Source organism: Strix aluco, chromosome 8, assembly GCF_031877795.1.
Source record: "Strix aluco isolate bStrAlu1 chromosome 8, bStrAlu1.hap1, whole genome shotgun sequence".
NCBI classification, from domain to species: Eukaryota; Metazoa; Chordata; class Aves; order Strigiformes; family Strigidae; genus Strix; species Strix aluco.
In genome coordinates this window covers 33,727,481-33,743,017 of record NC_133938.1, presented here as the reverse complement: position 1 = coordinate 33,743,017, position 15,537 = coordinate 33,727,481, and the positions used below count along the sequence as shown (strand labels likewise).

The following is a 15,537-nucleotide window of genomic DNA, read 5'->3' as shown; positions in this document are numbered from 1 at the left end:
ATCTAAATCATCAATTCCCTTAAGCCTTTGGGAGTTTTGCAGGTATTTTAGAAAATGATGACCAAAGTAAGGAGAGAGAAAAGTCTAGGTTGGAATTTTGAACTGGAAACTGGGTAGGGAACAAGAGATACCAAGGTAAAACTTGGATTTCTACATATACTTTTCAATCTGGTGAAGTGTGATAGGGGTAATGCAATTGAGTTCCTATAACAATAACCTAAAAACATACCGAACTAACAATATTAACGCTATTTTCATGCACACTTCTCTATACTTCTACAAAACTCTAGCACCTTACATAAACACATTAATTTCATAGCTTACAAATATGCAGAATTTACAAACTTTAAAAAAATAAGTAAACCTGAACTATAACACTTATTACTTTCCACAGAACTCTTTTCTTGTCATTAAAAGGAAAAAGCAAAGCAGGAAAGCTCACAGAGCACTCGGACATCGTAATGAATGGAATCCTCTCCAGCTTCGTTTACTGCCACACACATGTATCTCCCGGCATCTTCAGCCTGTGCCCGTGGAATCTGCAACACACGGCCTCCTGGAAGGAAAAGGCATTCAAGATTTAAATGCAGCATCCATCACTTCCACACCACATTTCACTAGAGACCTGAGCAAGCAAATTTATGAATGGTCAGCATTTGCTCTGAATTATAAGTAACTAAAGACTTCTATTTCCTAGCTACTTTTTCTACTGGCAGATACGTGGAATTCAGCAATGCTCATACTGAAATGTTAGAAAAGAGTAATTAATTCCACATAAAGGAATAACATTTCTTCAGCAGTATGCAGCCAGGCATTATTCTTCAATCAAAAATAGAAATATTTCTCAGCAAGGGGACAGAGAACTAATAGGCAAAAGGAAATACATAAGCACAGAATATTCTGGTAAAACTGTTCCAAACCGAAAAAATTGACTGCTGAAGCTTATAGGTACTCTTGACCCTATTCCTCATTTAAAGCACAGAAATAGTTTCAGAAAGAAAGGACATACTAGGAATACATTTGAGGAGCTGTTGTCATTGGGGTCTCTCAACAGCTGAGCCATAGGTAGACAAAAAGACATTATGCCCACCACTGCCCTTCTTTACACACGCCACCCCCAGCCATCCTCTGCTCAGAAAAGTTCCCTTTTTGTACTCTCAGCATTACAAACACCTCTTTCCCATATGAGGTTAAGTAGGGGCTCATGGCCATTTTTCTGCTGGAAACATTATTTCCATGCCTTACTCCCTGGTTCAGATGCTTTTCTACTCCAATTATGATTTTTGCCAAAGCAGAACTTAAAAGGAAATAAATCAGGAACACATCAGAGAGAAGGTATCATCGTTGCATTTTATTTTTCAACGTATCATATGAAAGCTGAATGGTCACATTCACACCATTTCAGAGACTACTTTTTAAATGAAAGAAGAAAGCAACTTCAGTCCAAGGACTGGAGAGAAACCATTTCCAGTCAAGAAAGTCTGAAAAGAACATTAAAGCAGTGTTTTGAAAGGGAAAACTTTGTTATGACTACACAAATACTAACACTAATGCCATTTCTTAAGGTCAGAGTGACATTTTAACACTCACCTGGTAATATCAGTACTTTATCACTAGAGCTCAGAGGATAGCCATCTTTATACCACGTAAGAACTGGAGGAGGAACAGCACTGGTCTCGCAGTACAGTGAAAGGGGATTGTTGACAATCACATCTCTACTTTCTCCACCTCTTCCTGCATCTACCGTGTTACCAGCTTCCCATTCCTTGTAAGGCTTTTGGAAACTAGGAGGAACTACAACCGAGGAGGGGGAAAACGTTTGAATTTTACAGCAGAAAAAGACAGTTTTAAAGTCAAGAAATGAAAAGATACTTTAATTGTTAAACAGCAACAGTAAAAATTAAGTGTATTAAATTAGCACCTCCCTCAATTTAAACTACCCAGGATAATTCAGTTCTTTTCAATCTACTGAATATTTTCTTAAGACTATTAAATAACCATATAAGACCTGATAACAAAACACAGAGAGGGTATTAATCAGCAATAATACTTAAACAGTAAGCTATCTGGTCTCACTCAAGTTCTAATTTTGTCTAAATTTTCAGAAATTACTAATGATTGTTTTTTTGTATTTACACACAGTGTGTAGGCCAACAAAATGCTTATGCCTGGGGTCTCTGAGTACTAGTCAATACAGATAAATAAAATACGACATCTTAGGTTAAGCTAAATTAAAACTTTTTCATGTCGTTTAGAGGAAGATCAGAGTTACTATGTCAGTCCACTGACTTCAGAAACACTGCATATCACCAAATATGAAAGAATAATTGAATACTGTATTTCTTAAAGATGAGCAAAATATACATGAAATAAAAATCACACAAAACACAGAAGCATTGAGTTAGACCAAGCAGGTGTAAAGCAGAAATTTATAAAGAATTCCAACATCCCAGAACATTAGAAAAGGAGGCTACCAGAAGAATTTTATTATCAGAACTCTGTTTACCTTGTATATTTACGTCAAATTCCACTTCATCCTCTCCAGCAATGTTGGATGCCAGACAAGTGTAACGACCGGTGTCTGATACTTGAGCCTCCTTAATCTGCAGAGTACGGCCACTAGCTTGGATGATGACGTGATCATCTGGTTTAAGTGGCTGTAATGTAATTTCACATGGAAATTCATACTTGGCAAAATGTACACTAGAAATAGCCATATTTGTGGAAGCAATATGTCATCATCTCTTTTTTGGTCAAATTCAGGTTGTTTCAAAATCCTTCCTAAGGCAGTACACTGGGAGTCAGAGCATATTTTGGGTTCAGTATTTCCTCTGCTTTGATACCACTACTAACAGAAGATCCTTTGATTTTTCTTAATGCTTCCAGTAAGGCCCACTTCCAATCTATGCAAAGAAAGCAGTTGTTTAGGACACCACATCACTGAGGGTCACTGCTTGGGACACAGTCCTACGCCAGGTGCTCCTGGGATGGCAGCCTTGGCCACAGGTAGTGCAGCCCAGCTCTCCTCTCACCTGCTCCTCCTTTCCCTCAGACCAAAACCTTTTCCACCCTGAGTAAACTTGATCAAGCTCCAAGTTTCTGGAGACAGTTTTCTTCTGATGGTTGTCAGAAACTCTGCATCTTCACCTTTCTGATCTTGGTAGCTGGTCTCCTAAGAGGATGTGGTTTAACACCACTCCTAACCCCAGCTGGAAGTTGCTGCTGAAGGGATAATGCCATCCCCATTAGGCTCTTGTGACATCTGATTAAAATCAGGCTGATTCAATCTCTGAACTCACTGGCCAAGCCCATGAGCTGACAGAAAACCCACACAAAGAAAACTATCAGTTTTCTATAAGGTGAACAGCTCTAACTTACCCTCCAGCCACACAACCACTAGGATCTGCTGCCCAGCAAAGACATGGTGTGAAATGGATGCAGCAGCGATGCAGATACAAAGGATTAGATGCTACAGTCCCTAGAATTTATGTCACACCTGATAGTAGGGACTGCACTAATACAACCTGTATCTCTCAGTAATGAAAATGGAACAGATTAGGGAGTCAGCACTGAACTCCTGGCCTGCAAGGGACAATTAATTTAGTTCATGGATGTGAGTGAAAGCCATTTACCCAGGGGCAACCGAAGAAGCAGCTGCTGCTCTGACAGTGGTAGCAAACTGCTTACAGCTACTGTCTTTGGGGATGTCTCCACTCTCCCCAACATCATTTTTCATTGGCAGTGTAATCAGTACACCCAGGAGATCCTAGAATTACAGTATATGCTTGAAACAGATGGATGGTGTAGACAGAGTCTCTCCTGTGACTCCAGGCTGTTTCTGCATGCTCCGGAAAGCCAGCAAGGGCTGGCCCAGCTGCAGAGGTGCAGCAGTCTGCCACCTAAGTGCCCTACCAACAACAGCTAAAACAAGAGATTATATTCTCCTTTCATACCGAAGAGTTGCACTGTTTCTTTTTTATTAATAGCCAGCCTCCAGCAGACTGCACATCAGTACAATTCTGTGGCACTGCCCTTCCAAACTGCTTCCCCTCCAGACCGATGCTGCTGTGAAGACTGTGTGTGGCAGGAACCACACCTCGTTCCCCCTCGCCAAGAATCCAGATGCTTTTGTGGCTTTGTGAGCTCGGCCAGAACCAAGCGGGAGGCTCTCTGCAACTTCTGCGGGGGCAGCACTTAGAGGAACCAAGCAGGGGGCCCTTCTGTAACAGGGCCTTTGGGGACTTTGCACAATGGCAAAGGGACACGTGGTCATACCATGGGATGCTACCACTAGGCAGGGCTCTCCCCCTTTAAAGCACAGGCCAGTGGCAGGCCCTGGAAACGCCGTGTCTCAGTGGCACTGCCAAGCACCCACTAAAAAGCAAACGTGTCAATTTGCAGAGGTCTGGCCTACAGCAAACATCCTAAGACATGCGCGGGGTGATCCTGCCAGCAGGATGGTGGGAAGATGACTGCCTGCTGACTTCAGCACTGCAAGTGAGCCTGTTACGCTGCACGAATGTTCATTAACAGTGATAGCAAAAATACACAGTTGTTTCTGTATGAAATCCACCCATTAGAAGGAATTAAGTTTGTGACTGGCCTGTCCATCCTTGTACCAGCTGATGGCAGCAGCAGGAATGGCGTGAGCTTCACACTCCAGGGTAAGGCTGTGGTTTACTTTGATCTTCACTTCTTTAGCAGAGACACCCATCCCTGAGATATCCCCTTTGTTAATGGTGGGTGGAACTGCACAAAAACAAAGGGAGAGAGAGGGACTTTCATGACTTTGTCTTATGTAGCATTTCAAAATTAAATGGGCAAAGGGAAAACTTTGATGATAACTTCAGGGAAAGCAAGTGCATTCCCCCTCTAATCTGTCTCTTTCCCTTAGCTGAATTTTTATTTTTATATATATAAAATAAATATATATCTGTGTATTTTACACTATTTTTAGTATATGTTTTATGTATAAAAACATATAAAACTGTTCAACAGTTTTAGACATGCAAACCTAGCAATAGCCTTACCTAGCTTTAGCACTTCATTATACGTTTGGCTTGAATTCTATAAAGTTTAGTGCACTGCAGTCATTAAAAAGCATTTTAATGGAAACTAATATTCTCAGAAACATGTGTTCGAACTGAAGTCCACACTCAGATTAGCTGGTCAAAACTCAACATTTCCATTCCATTGAAATCCCAGTGTTGCAAAATCCTGTTTCCTTCTGAATCAGAATGAAAACAGAACATTTCAAAATTCTTAAGCTACCCCCCCACCTCGGTCTCCTAACATCTTTTAAATTATTTTAAATGCTTTCAAAGCATTTTCCGTTCTTTTTTCAATAAGACATTTTAAATTCTCCCTAATGCTTACAATACCATAATAACTGAGAGTTGAAATGACATCTGAGGGTGGGGGGCTTAATGTTGCTACATAGCCATACTTCAATAATGAACTCTTTTGTCATCTTCTCATTATTCTGAATCCAGTGGGGCTCATTAGGGACTTAGCGTAATTAAAATAACAGCATGGTTACTGTGAGGGAGCAAACCAAACTCCAGTTCAGACTAGGAAATAAAAATGAAAAAAAAAGATGAAAAATCATGCTTGAATGAGCCCATAATGAAGAGATTGAGCACTAAAATAGAGGATTAGGCACAGATGCTCAAGGGACAATGTGCTGACAGGAAGCCTTGAAGGAGAAGGCTTTTGTGCATGTGGTATTTTATGGAAGGATATAAAAATAGTATCCTCCTGTTTTACCTTACTCAAGAAAGTTTCCTATTAGATGTTATGGGTCCCTTCCCCCACTTTTCTTCTAAAATAGTTTCTTTGCTCATGAGATTCTCTGCTCACATCTCCCATTGTGCTACACTCATCTGATTTGAAAATCATTCCCAAGCAAGCATTTCAGAACAAACTGGAGTTCAACGTTTCTTAAATATCTTCTTAAATGGGCAGTACAAAGACTTTTAGCACAACAGCAACATTTGTAACAGTTGCACCAGCAAACTTTTCCAGTATCTTCCCTCAAGCAATGCCTGAGCTAATGCAGATGTTTGCTAAACAGAGCCACTAGCACAAATCCTTCTGTTTACCTGGACAGGTAACACTACAAAGGGAAAACACAGAAGAATGAAAAAAAAAAAACAAAACAACCCAAAACCACCAAACAACACACTAGAAGTATTTCCTTACTGTAGACTTTCACTTCATAGTGTTTCAAAGTCTCTCCAGCCTCATTCGTGGCTATACAGGTGTATCTTCCAGCGTTGTCCTCCCGTGCATTTAGAATCTGCAGGGTTCGACCGCCTGCCAAGAGACATCGTTCTTTAATAGCATCAATGTTATGCTCTTGCTTCCCAACTATTTAAACAGTGTCTGCAGCATATTTTCAACCCTTTGGTCCAAATTCTGCCATTAGATGAGCATGAAAAACTGACTGCTTACCACTATGTGTACTGGGTAATAAACGTGCAGAATTCACAGGAATGCTTTGGATCACAACTCCTGTTGCTTATAGACTCTTGGAAAATTTGTTAATATAGTTCTGTACAAAAAATTTCAATAGGAAGAAGCAATTTAGGGTTCTGCACTTCATTCACAGAAAAAGAGAAAGGAGGCATAATAAGTAAGACTAAGCAAAACCAGCCTGGTGAACATGCCAGGGGTAGATGAGAGCCTCCAAACTGCCTTTCTCTTTCAGTGCAGTACTTCATAAGAAAGAGGCCCTTAACTCTCTCCAGAGAACAGACAGAAGGAACAACCACAATGTGAGAAGTGTAAACATGAAACAATTGGTAGAATTTAGGACTTCAAGTGGCCTCTACAACTGTGACATCCATGAATTTCCTCCCTGTAGTATTTGTTTATATATAATTTATATTGTCTGCATTCTCAGAGATCACAGAATCATAGAATACCAAGTTGGAAGGGACCTCAGTGATCATCTGGTCCAACCTTTCTTGGCAAAAGCACTGTCTAGGCAAGATGGCCCAGCACCTTGTCCAGCTGAATATTAAAATTGTCCAGTGCTGGGGAACCCACCACTTCCCTGGGGAGATTATTCCAGTGGCTGATTGTTCTCATTGTGAAAAATTTTCCTCTTATGTTCAATCAGAACCTTCCCAGGAGTAACTTGTACCCATTAGCCCTCATCTTTTCCATGTGACTCCTTGTAAAATGGGAGTTGCCATCTCCTTTGTAGCCCCCCTTTAAATACTAGAACATGGTGACAAGATCACCCCTAAGCTTTCTCGTCTCAAGGTTGAACAAACCCGATTCTCTCAACCTTTCCTCACATGACAGGCTGCCCAGTCCCTTGATCATCTTTGTGTCCCTGCTCTGGACCCTCTCCAGCCTGGCCACATCTTTTTTGTATAGCAGGGACCAAAGCTGAACACAGTATTCCAGGTGTGGCTTGACAAACACTGAGTAGAGTGGGATAATGACGACTTCATCATCTCTGCTGATGCCCTTGTTGATGCAACCCAGCACCCTGTGGGCTTTCTTTGCCACAGCAGCACACTCTTCACTCATACTGAGCTTGTTTTCCACCAGGACCCCCAGGTCCCCTTCCACAGAGCTGCTCCCCAGCCAGGTAGATCCCAGCCTATGCTGCACTCCTGAATGTGTTTTCCCAGGTACAAGACCCTACACTTATCCTTGCTGAACTCCATAAGGCTCTTGTTATCCCACTCTTCCAGCCTATCCAGGTCTTCCTGCAGGGTGGCTCTCCCTTCCAGAGTGTCCACTTCCCCACTCAGTTTGGTATTGTCAGCAAGCTTCATCAGGGTACACTTGATGCCATCATCCCAATCACTTATGAAGATATTAAACAACATTGGGCCCAATATCGATCCCTGGGGAACCCACTTGTGACAGGTTGCCAGTCTGAAAAAGAGCTATTTACCCCCACCCTCTGGGTGCAGCCTGTCAGCCAGTTCCCCACCCACCCACAGACCACTTGTCTAGACTGTAGGGCACCAGTTTCTGTAGGAGGAGGCTGTGGGGAACCATATCGAAAGCTTTGGAGAAATCCAGGTAGACAATGTCCACCAGTCACCCCACATCAACCAAGCAGGTTACTTTGTCGTAGGTTTGTCAAGAACGATTTGCCCTTGGTGAATCCGTGCTGGCTTTTCCCAATCACATGCTTCATGTGACTTGTGACAGCCCCCAGGAGGATTTGTTCCATAACTTTCCCAGGGATTGAAGTAAGACTGATGGGCCTATAATTTCCTGGATCCTCCTTTAAGCCCTTCTTGTAGATGGGGGTGACATTTAGTCTCCATCCAGTCTTCTGGGGTGTCCCCCGATCTCCATGACTTCTCAAAGATTATGGAGTGGCCTCACAATGACGTCAGCCAGCTCTCTCAACACCCTCGGGTGGATAATGTCAGGGCCCATCCATTTGTAGGGCTCAAGCTCCTGTAATAGTTCACATACCAACTCCTCCTTCACTGATGGTGAGTCTGTGTTTGCATCGACCTGGATTTTTGCTCCCAAGGCGTGGGGCAAATAGTGCCATCAAAGACAGAGATGAATAAAGTGTTAAGAACCTCTGCCTTTTCAGCATTGTTGGTGACTGATTCACTTCTGTTTAACAGTGGGCTAATACTTTCCTTCTGTTTCTGCTTGTTGTTTACATATCTAAAGAACCCTTCCTTGTAATTTTTGACATCTCTGGCCAATTTCAATTTGAGCTGAGCTTTTGTTTTTCTAACTGCATCTCTGCACACCCTTGTAGTTCTCAACAGGTATTCCTCCGCTTTTCCATCGTCGGTGCACTTCTCTTTTGGTTTTGAGCAGACTCAGAAGCTTGCAGTTAAGCCAGGGAGGTCTCTTCCTCTGCGTGTTTCCCTTACCTTTAAAGGGGATGAACTGTTTCTGTGCTTCCAGGAGAGCAGTCTTGAAAAACTCAGAGCATTCGCTGGCTCCTTTATCCTCCACAGAAGCTTCCCATGGAATCCCTCCCAACTGAGCTCTGAGCAAGCTGAAGTTTGCTATTATAAAATCTAAAACCTTCAGCGTGTTCAGCAGGATCTCAAACTCCACAATATAGTGATCACTGCAGTCAAGGCTATCGCTAACCCAGATATTACAAAGTGGGTTTTCTTGGTTTGTGAGCAGCAAGTCCAGCAGTGCCTCATTCCTGGTTGGCACATCTAACATTTGTATGAGCAAGCAGTCCTCTACACGTTTCCAGGAACTTCACGGATGATGTGTGAGCTCCTGTACTGTTCTTTCAACAAATGTCTGGGTAGTTGAAGTCACCCATAAGAACCAGGTTCTGTTGACCCGAAGCTTGCTTAAGTGACCCAAATGTTTCTTTGTAGGCCTTATTTTCTTGGTTTGGAGGTCAGTAGCAGATGCCTACTGTAAGATCCCCCTTGGAGATGACCCCTCTGATCTTGACCCTGAAGCATTCAATGGGGTTTCCACAACTGCCATAGTTGGATTCTACACATTCAAGGTTCTCCTTAACAGAGTGTGACTCCTCCACCTCTTCTCCCCTGCTTGTCTTTACAAAACAGCCTATAGCCACCCATCGCAATCCTCCAGTCATACGAGTTGTCCCACCACGTTTCAGTTATTCCTAGGATATCATAACTTTCTGACTGGGCACAGAGCTCCAGTTCCTTCTGTTTGTTCCCCAGGCTGCATGCGTTGGTATACATAGGCTTGGGGTGGTTGGTCTTCTGGTTCACATCTTGGGAGGCAGCTGAGGAAGATTTGTCACTGCTCTGGTTGACCTGAATTACTCCCCAGTTGGCTGCAACGGTGTGAGTGTCCCCACTTTGGACTCTGTCTGCCAAGTCCTCCAGTTTAAAGCCTGCCTCACTAAGTTGGCCACCCTGCTGCCAAAGATTCTTTTGCCTCTTCTAGATGGGTGGATCCCATCCCTCCCTAGCATGGTACGGTCAAAGAATGTCCCGTTGTCATAAAAGCCAAAGACCTCATGGTGGCACCAGGCACAAAGCCAGAAATTGATTTTCATTCACGTCTATTTCTGACCTCACCTTTCCTCTAACTGGTAAAATGGAAGAAAAGATAACTTGGGCACCAATGCTTTTTGCTTGCACCCCCAGGGCTTTGTAGTCTTCCTTGATTCTGCCCAGGTTCCTGCTTGCAGTGTCACTTGTGCTGACATGGAAGAGTAGCAACAGACAGCAGTCTGTGCTCTTGACGAGCTGTGGCACCCTCTCGGCAACACTTTGGACCTTAACTCCTGGAAGGCAGCATATCTCTCGTGATTCCTTGTCAGGATGGCAGATGGGCACCTCAGTGTCCCTCAACAGACTCACTGTTGATGAGATTAATCACTATTTAATCAGGCTGCAGCTCTCTCCAGACTGCATTGCTAGAAATTGTCCCCCCATGTAGTAATTCAATTCCTTGCTATCGGTATCGACTCATTCCTCCTCTGAACACTTGCAGTTAACAATGTTAACGTACTTGCTCATTTACATTACTTCAGTGTTACCAGTGAAGCTTGTTCTTGTTTCCCACCTCCACAGATGTGCTAGGTAAGAGTTACTCCAGAAATTAAACATGGCAAACTACTAATGACCTAGAAAAATGCCACCTCATTCCTCTTACTAATGTTGTTGTTTATATCACTCTCCGTCTAATTTCCACACTGAATTTCAAGTTATTTCCATTCATTATTAACTCCAATAAAATTGTTTGCCATCATTTAGCTTTACGGAACAAAAGAATAAATACCTGAATACAATAAAATACAAGTAAAGAGTTAATTGTGAAGCACTTAAATATTGGAATGAAGTGCTACGAAAGTACAAACATTGCCCTTAAGAGAAATATATCCTTTGGTTTTTAAAAAAAAAAAAAATCTGTAAAGAGGAAACTAAGCAATGAAAGAATGAAATGTTATTTGTCAATAATAACAAAAATTTTACCTGGCAAAATGCGGATATTTCTGTTTGATTCTAGAGGATTACCATCTTTCAGCCAGGTGATTGTAGCTGGAGGATACGAGTAAGCCTCACAAACCAGTGATGTTGGGCTGTTGAGGATAACAGTGACATCTTCTGCATTTCCGTGGCTGTCTGCACCCACAATGGTTGGAGACACTAGGAACAACAAAGTCTTTAACCAGAGCAAAGACCTCTGTGAAAAGCCAGTTTTCTGTTCCCGGGTCAGTCTAGGAATCCGGTCGCAGCCTTAACTAGCTGGGAGGCATTCCTATGAGGTGCACTGAAGCCCAGAACCGGACAACATTCATCTGGTTTTATGTCTTGTCCTAAAGACAATGGTCAGCCCGCGTTGGTGGAATCCATCCACCCTTAGCCTTTGCCAAACACGGGTCAGCAGGAAGCCAGCCACCGCTTCTTGTGCAGCAGCTGGAGACCCACTGCTTGATGCTCCTGGGAGCAGCAGACTGGTAGGAGACATGAGCCTATGAAATGGATGTGGAAAACAAACTTGCCATTGTTTGCATTTGGTTATGCAATAACCGTCATGAAAAAAGCAAACCGCAGATGGTTTCAGCTTTGATGAAGAGATCACGATCTGAAGTGCTCTTCAGATACTCCTTCCTTTAATCACAGTAAGCCAGTGTATTGTCCTGCTCATTCCATACAGAATGCTGCTAGAGCTCCCCATTTTCTCGCTCTATATTGTCTAAAGCACAGAACTGCTGTTGCTACTGAACTACTATTATTTATCAATTACTAGGCTATGAAATTTTAATTGTAGACAGGCAACTTAAGCATTGCAATAATTATAAGTGCTACAAAATTCCAATGTGATTATGTTCCCCCCGCCACCCCCCTCCCCCCCCCGAGATGACTATCTTCTCTGCAAGAGCCAGCCCAGCTGTCTTACCAAGTACATTAAGACTGTAACTTTTGCTCTTATCTCCAGCTGTATTGGATGCAATACATGTGTATCTCCCTGTGTCAGTGACTTGTGCATTGGTGATTTGCAGGAAACGCCCACTGGACAGAAACTTGTGATCTTCATCCTCAGTTAGTGATTGCCCATCCTTTATCCAGGTGATCTGTGGTACAGGGTTCCCTGAATGGAGTAAAGAAAATTGCAGATATTAGTTGTTGCACAGCCTCTAGGATATGCCAAGATTTCTGAAAAATGGGAAAATATCATTTCAGATGCCCTTTTAAAATATATCCTTTAGGGAGATGTTTTGCAGTATGTATTCTAAAGAACCTCCTGAATTAATACACACCTCCTCTTAAATTCCACAGGCCTTTAGGGAAGAAATATCACAGCAACTATCCTCTTGATTACATTTTATACAACCTTTATAAGAAAGAGTGCTTAGTCCTACAATAAGCACCATCATTAAATCTGTCATTTAAAAATTCCACTGAATAGAAAATTCCATTAAAAACATGCTCTTCAGAACCAATGATGATCAATACCACAGGTTTGATCACCAAAGACAGATAATATTGTATACTTTTACCTATCACTTCACATGTTAGGGTAACTGTGTGCTTCTCTTTCACTTTCACATCTTCCAATTTATTTTCACCCACAATCCCTGGAGGCACTGCAAACAGACAAGACAACAACATCAGCAAGTGTTACTTGCAAGCAATTTAAATACAACAAAGACACACTCAGGCTATATCTCAGCATATGCTTCCCTTAATCACATCAATTAATGAGCAGCTCAGATCTACCAGAAACAAGTCCAGATGTGAGACACTGTGGAGCTAACCTGCCTGGACAACAGATGGGCACTCTGTTCTGCACCCCTCAACCATACAAGTCCATGCAAAGGGCAAGAGAGGACCACAGACCCATAAAGGGCTCACCTCACTTTGTCTTCAGTGCTACAGAGATCCTCAGAGAGCTGAGCAGCATGGTCTGTAGGGCAGTATTTCTGTGTATGGTCAGTAGGGCAACGGTGATGAGCACTTGTTAGTGGGGCCAGGTTTGATTTTATGCACCAGCATGTTTTCTAAGTCACCCATATTAAGCAGCAAGTTGTTCAAAACCATGTGCTTAAGTTTAAGAGTTGTTTGTTTTCCAACAGTAATTGAAAGCATCTATCTAGAACTCTAGGGAAATAACTGATTTATAGAAAAAGAGTCAGCTTGTCTATTCACATACCACGTGGGTTTTTTTTTCCTTACCAGCATGCTTAAAGCAATACAATAGATTACCATCAAGTGGATGCTGGGTAAAGGCATACATGTGTTTTATGCAAATACAGCTAATTCCATACAGGCAGATGAACAAACTACATAGGTCTAAAGGCATCTTGCTGAGGTACAAACTATGTTTCTCTAGGGAAATAGAAGACAAAACTATACCCTTAAAATGCCTATCCACCTCCCAAACAGCTAACTCACTACAAGGAAACTCTTCTACAGACTGTATGACTGACCACTTGGTGACATGTTTCCAAATAATCTTGGTCAACTGGACTACACAGACTCCTGTGCTTTTGGATGAGAGAGGACAAATGTGCTGGTGAGTAGCTGTGGTGGTTAAGAGCTCTGATCAACTGTTCCTTTCAAAGTAGAGCATTTGTAGATTCATGCCAAAAGAAAATGGCACTACAAATCAAAGTAGACATGGAGTATAATAGGTTGAAAAGGAGGCCTGCAGTTAGAAGAAAGTCAGCCCAGTCTCCAAGAGATTTTGGAAAGTTTTGTAACAAAAATGCTGGACTAGGGAGCCAGATACTACACTTTAATAATCCTACAAAATGAAAACTTTTGGCCTAGATAGAAGACCTAAAGAAAGAGGAATTAACATATATTCAGCATCTTATTTGTGATCTACCACTAAGTTGGAAGCAAAAGTTTTCTAAAAATAAGAATCGTGGTAATATCCAGAATTCACTGTCAACCAAAAAAATGTTATACCAGATATTTGATACTAATGAAGGGTACAAACTAGAGTGAGGAAGAAAAAAAATGATTGAAAGAGGTTTGCATCTCACTTGACTGGAATGGCAAAAACTTCAGCATGCCTAAAAGTTGGCCTCTGAACAGGACACATGGTGAGATGCGGGTTAGGAGAATTCAGTATGCAGAAGGATGTGGCCAGTACTGGCACTCTCACCAACTTGTGATGCAGTTATGATCAAATTCCCTTCTGTGATTGTACAAACAATGCAAACCAGACTTTTGTATGGGTTCTAGTGTCCAAATGCAGCAAGAGAAAGATGCATGAACTAGTGGAGGAATTAGATGGGGGAAAATATAACCTAAAATATAACCTAAAATATAACCTAAAATCATAATGTTCAGGACTTCTAAGTCAGGCCAAAAGTTACAATTCATAAACAAACAGCAACTCATCGCTTTGCCCCCAAAATAATAGAGTAAGATGTCAAAAAAAATGAATTTCAGAAATATGACAAAGCCACACCAATATTTATTTAAATGTTACGCTTGTTACACCAAGCTCTCCACGCAAACTGGCTCGCCTGTTGCACCTCCTACAACAATTTAGAGGAACACTGGTATGTCTCGGTACGGTTTCTATTTACAGTAAGCTGGTGAATATTCTGTGTCGCTATCAGGCCACATTCCAGTAACTTTCCTCTAGAAAGACAAAGAAATTACTGGGTGGAGGGAGTAGAAGACTGTACAATGGAATTTTCCGCTTAACCCACTTGAAATCAGCTTCACTGAGCATTTTTCTTCAAGGCAAACAAAGCCTATGCAATAGAGATTCCCAGAACCCTCAAGAACACCCTGCTACTAAAACCCTCCAAAGAAAACAGTAAAACAATGAATGCTTTTCAGTGTTTATCCATCTCTTCCATTCTACCAGACTTACACTTCCATGAGCTCATCAAATAAACATGAACTGACATGAATGCGAGTTATCATTTACAGGCTGAATATGCATAAGTCAGCTGAAGGCAAGGGAAGCTGATAGTGCTCAGCACCTTAGAGAAAAGAAATTACAGGAAAATAATATACAGTAATGCTGTAAAACAACCTGCATCAGCTCTGGTAGTTATTAATAAAAATAACAATTACTAAACCAAAAAGTAAAGCATTTTCTGGGAAAAAATAACTGTTTTTTAAAAATAATTAACGTGACAAAATTGCACATTAACGGTTCCAAAAAGCCCTCTAAAGAGCCAGCTGTACCAGTCCTTGCCTAAATACAGGATCACCCACTACCACGCTTGGTTTATATCCGTTACAATACCAAAGGCTCCACTGACTGAAGGTTTCCACTGGATCAGAGATGTCTATTTTGCAAAAACAATTCCAGCTCGTGTTTAATTTCCCTGATGGTTTTGGCTTTGCCTTCACATCTTTGTTACAACAGATACTACCATCATGCCACTCAGCTATACATGTTTTACCCAGCGCTGGTAATGCTGGTTTTAATTCACGAGTACTATCATACGGGGTTGCAGCTTTCTGTATTTGAGCGTTAGATGCACTAGATTCACATGAATTTCATATGGTTTCCTGGGGCTGTAGTTTTCTTGTGACTTAATCCAGCTTAAATTCAGGCCGGTGCCAGAAGAAACAGCCCTGTTCCCCTGACCACTCACTCTCATCATCT

General features: G+C 41.9%; 1 protein-coding gene across 1 annotated transcript in view; it reads right to left on the bottom strand.

Moving 5' to 3' along the window:
* HMCN1 (hemicentin 1) overlaps positions 1 to 15,537 on the bottom strand; it is a 206,680-nt gene that overhangs the window by 54,448 nt on the left and 136,695 nt on the right. Inside the window, exons 48-55 of the mRNA XM_074833139.1 lie at positions 12,455 to 12,541; positions 11,854 to 12,045; positions 10,926 to 11,099; positions 6,202 to 6,315; positions 4,604 to 4,749; positions 2,507 to 2,657; positions 1,591 to 1,794; positions 443 to 556 (exon numbers count right to left, since the gene is read on the bottom strand). Coding sequence (XP_074689240.1) covers positions 443 to 556; positions 1,591 to 1,794; positions 2,507 to 2,657; positions 4,604 to 4,749; positions 6,202 to 6,315; positions 10,926 to 11,099; positions 11,854 to 12,045; positions 12,455 to 12,541 — 1,182 coding nt within the window. The remainder of the gene's footprint in view (positions 1 to 442; positions 557 to 1,590; positions 1,795 to 2,506; positions 2,658 to 4,603; positions 4,750 to 6,201; positions 6,316 to 10,925; positions 11,100 to 11,853; positions 12,046 to 12,454; positions 12,542 to 15,537) is intronic.